Source organism: Neofelis nebulosa, chromosome 7 (assembly GCF_028018385.1).
Source record: "Neofelis nebulosa isolate mNeoNeb1 chromosome 7, mNeoNeb1.pri, whole genome shotgun sequence".
Lineage (NCBI taxonomy): Eukaryota > Metazoa > Chordata > Mammalia > Carnivora > Felidae > Neofelis > Neofelis nebulosa.
In genome coordinates, this window is record NC_080788.1 from 71,248,599 (window position 1) to 71,251,613 (window position 3,015).

General features: G+C 35.8%; 1 protein-coding gene across 1 annotated transcript; it reads right to left on the reverse strand.

Moving 5' to 3' along the window:
• Positions 1 to 1,159: 1,159 nt before the first annotated feature.
• On the reverse strand, positions 1,160 to 2,098 carry LOC131517935 (olfactory receptor 4L1-like). Its single transcript, XM_058740563.1, has one exon. The coding sequence runs from the start codon at positions 2,090 to 2,092 to the stop codon at positions 1,160 to 1,162; it is 933 nt and encodes a 310-aa protein (XP_058596546.1). The 5' UTR covers positions 2,093 to 2,098.
• Positions 2,099 to 3,015: the final 917 nt, after the last annotated feature.

Consider the following 3,015-nt stretch of genomic DNA (forward strand, 5'->3'; position numbering starts at 1 on the left):
ATAGATGGTTGCTTAGAGGTCTTTATTATCTCTACTAAGCCACATAAGGTGTCTACACCTTATGATTAAAATAGCTCAAAAGAAAAAGATACAAATATGCCCAATGATTCTTAGGGACCTGGTTGCTATCCTCCTTAATGTGTTTTTTAAAATAGAAATTTAGTCTAAAATGTGTCATGCACATATGGCTAGGAATACATCTTTAAAGCACCCTTTGGTCTACAGGTAGTATATTACACAAATATACTTAAGAGGCATATGCTTAATACTTATTTGCTTAAGAGGCAATGAAGAAAATGTATTGGATAGGTCATAAAAGGGACCCTAAGTGTTTGGGCAAAAGCAGAGCATTTGAATTTGATATCATAGAGGTCATGGAATGTCTTTATTCTAATGACCATGGACCATAAATTAACCTTTATAATTGACTAAACTTTATACAACTTAGTAAGGTTGAATATTTCCTGTTTTGTTGTGAAGTGAATGCCTGGGATATATAGAAGCTTCTTCCTTTTTCCTTGTCTATGAGGATTAATGCAGTAGTAATGTTCTTACTTGGTTCTGGGAAAGTTTTGTGAGAACAAATATGAATACAAACAAGAATGAAGGAATAAGGTAAAATGAGTTGTGTTTCACCTATATATCAGATGGAATTTCTATGTTCTTAAGAAAGAAATATGTGCCTCTTCTCCTGTCATACATGACAGTTACTGTTTGAACATACCCACTCATAGAAACTAGCTTATTTGCCTTGTCAAAGAGAGTAATAATTCTTAAGCATATTAAGATCCATAAAAATGAGTTTATTTGTGTGTACTTGTGAGTTGAAGAGTTCATGCAATTTTATGCATACTTACCCAACTAGAGAATTGAGCTGAAAGATCCCTATTTCTGAATTAAAAATAGATCAATTTATATTTGATTTCTCTTTATTTGATGAAATCTAGTTTTGAACAATTCTGGGTTTTCAACTATAGTTTAGTGGGACATTTTTTTTCTATTTAATTCTTTATTACATTAAAAAATTATTAACCCCAACTGGGTTAAATTTCAGCGAAAATAATTCCCAAAAAACCTAAATACGTCATGGTTATGTAATGATGGAACATGCGATAATTTCAATATACATGATGAATATTTTTAAAAGTCTACAGACGAATTAATACCACTTTATTCTGTGGGTGTGTTTGGTCTTCAGTCTACTAATGGCTGCTTTCATCTCCTGATTCCTTAGAGTGTAAATAATGGGGTTCAGTAAAGGTGTAATAATTGAATAAAACACAGAAAGAAATTTATCCACTGAAAAGCTACTGAATGGCCAAGCATAAATGAAGATAATTGGCCCAAAGAACAGAGTGACCACAGTAATGTGAGCGGACAGTGTTGACAGAGCCTTGGAGAGTCCACCAGAAGATCGACGTCGGACAGTTACCAGAATGACAGTGTAGGAAACGAGCAAGAGTATGAAGCAGATGAAAGACAACAGTCCACTGTCAGCAGTTACCAGCAACTCCAGAACATAGGTCTCAGTGCAGGCAAGTTTTAGAACTAGGGGAAGGTCACAAAAAATATCGTCCACTATATTGGGACCACAGAAGGGCAAGTTGATAGTAAAAACCATCTGGCTCATCGTATGCACAAAACCAACTGCCCAGGACAGCAGCACAGAGCCCATGAGGACCCGGCGGTTCATGATGGATGTGTAGTGAAGAGGTTTGCATATTGCAATGTACCGATCAACAGCCATGACTATGAGAAGAGTCATCTCACTGCCCCCTAAAAAGTGGAGGAAGAACATCTGAGCCATACAGCCCCACAAGGAAATAGTTTTGTTCTCCTTGAGAAAATCTGTGACCATCTTAGGGGTTGTGATTGTAGAAATACACATATCCAGAAAGGAGAGATTTCCAAGGAGGAAGTACATTGGTGTGGAGTACAGATGTGAGTCAAAGGTTACGGTGACCACGATGAGAAAGTTTCCTGCCACAATAGCTGCATAGGCCAACAAAAATATGAAAAAAAAGAAAATTTCAAGTTCCCAAGTGTTGGTGAGTCCTAACAAAACAAACTCCGTTACCACTGAGTTATTCATTATCTAGTCTATGTAGGAGTTTTCAAAGTCATTAAAATGTAGAAAATCTGGAAAAAGTGACCATTTAAGTTTTGATAGTTTTGAAGGTATGGCCATATAGAGAGTAGTGCTTGATTCACATAGAAAAAGAGAAGATGGGCATTTCTGGAAAATGCATTTTAATAGATTAATTCAAGGAACATTCACTTTACTGCATTTTTTAAAGCCAGATAGTCACAAAAGAGAAGTTTATTGTAAAATTTTATAAACATATTTTTCAGGCATAGATTGTGTCTCCACATGGATTTGTTGTTTCTATCATGAGTTTATGAACCATGAGTTCAATTGGTCAATGACTAGAGGAACCAAATGGCCATTAGTCAAATAAATTAGTTCAAGTGGATAGTAATATGGTCATATAACTTTGTGGTACCTATTATTTGAAATATTCATGTATGTGCATTGAGTTTAATTATATTGCCACAAAGCAAATAACTTTAGGAATTTAGCAAATTCTTCGTGAAGCTTTAAACTGGCTATAGCCTGTCATATGTTCTTACCGTTGCCCACAAAAACCATAAATAATAAAACAGGCTTCCTAGTTTCTGGGCAGAAACAAATATTTCTCAATGTACTGGTTTGTTTCTCTCCTTCCTTCCTTTCCTTCCTCTCCTTCCTCTCCTTCCTCTATTCCTCCCCACCACCATGTTTGTTTCTTCCCTTCCTTCTTTTCTCTCTCATTCCCTCCTCCTCCTTTATGATCTTTTTTAATGCTCTTTAATACTTTTGTTTCTGGACAAACTGCTGACCTAGAGTGTTGAGACTTTTTGCCTATTTGCATGAATCTATTGTTGCTGGGTTCCTGGCTGGAGTTTGCCTTCTTGTCCCTTTGCATATATATAGATGGACTCTGAACAACCAGCAATTTTTTAATAAGTACCATT

Bases quoted from the DNA above. Each gene is read 5' to 3' on its own strand.
- LOC131517935 (XM_058740563.1), bottom strand. From the start codon at position 2,092: ATGAATAACTCAGTGGTAACGGAGTTTGTTTTGTTAGGACTCACCAAC.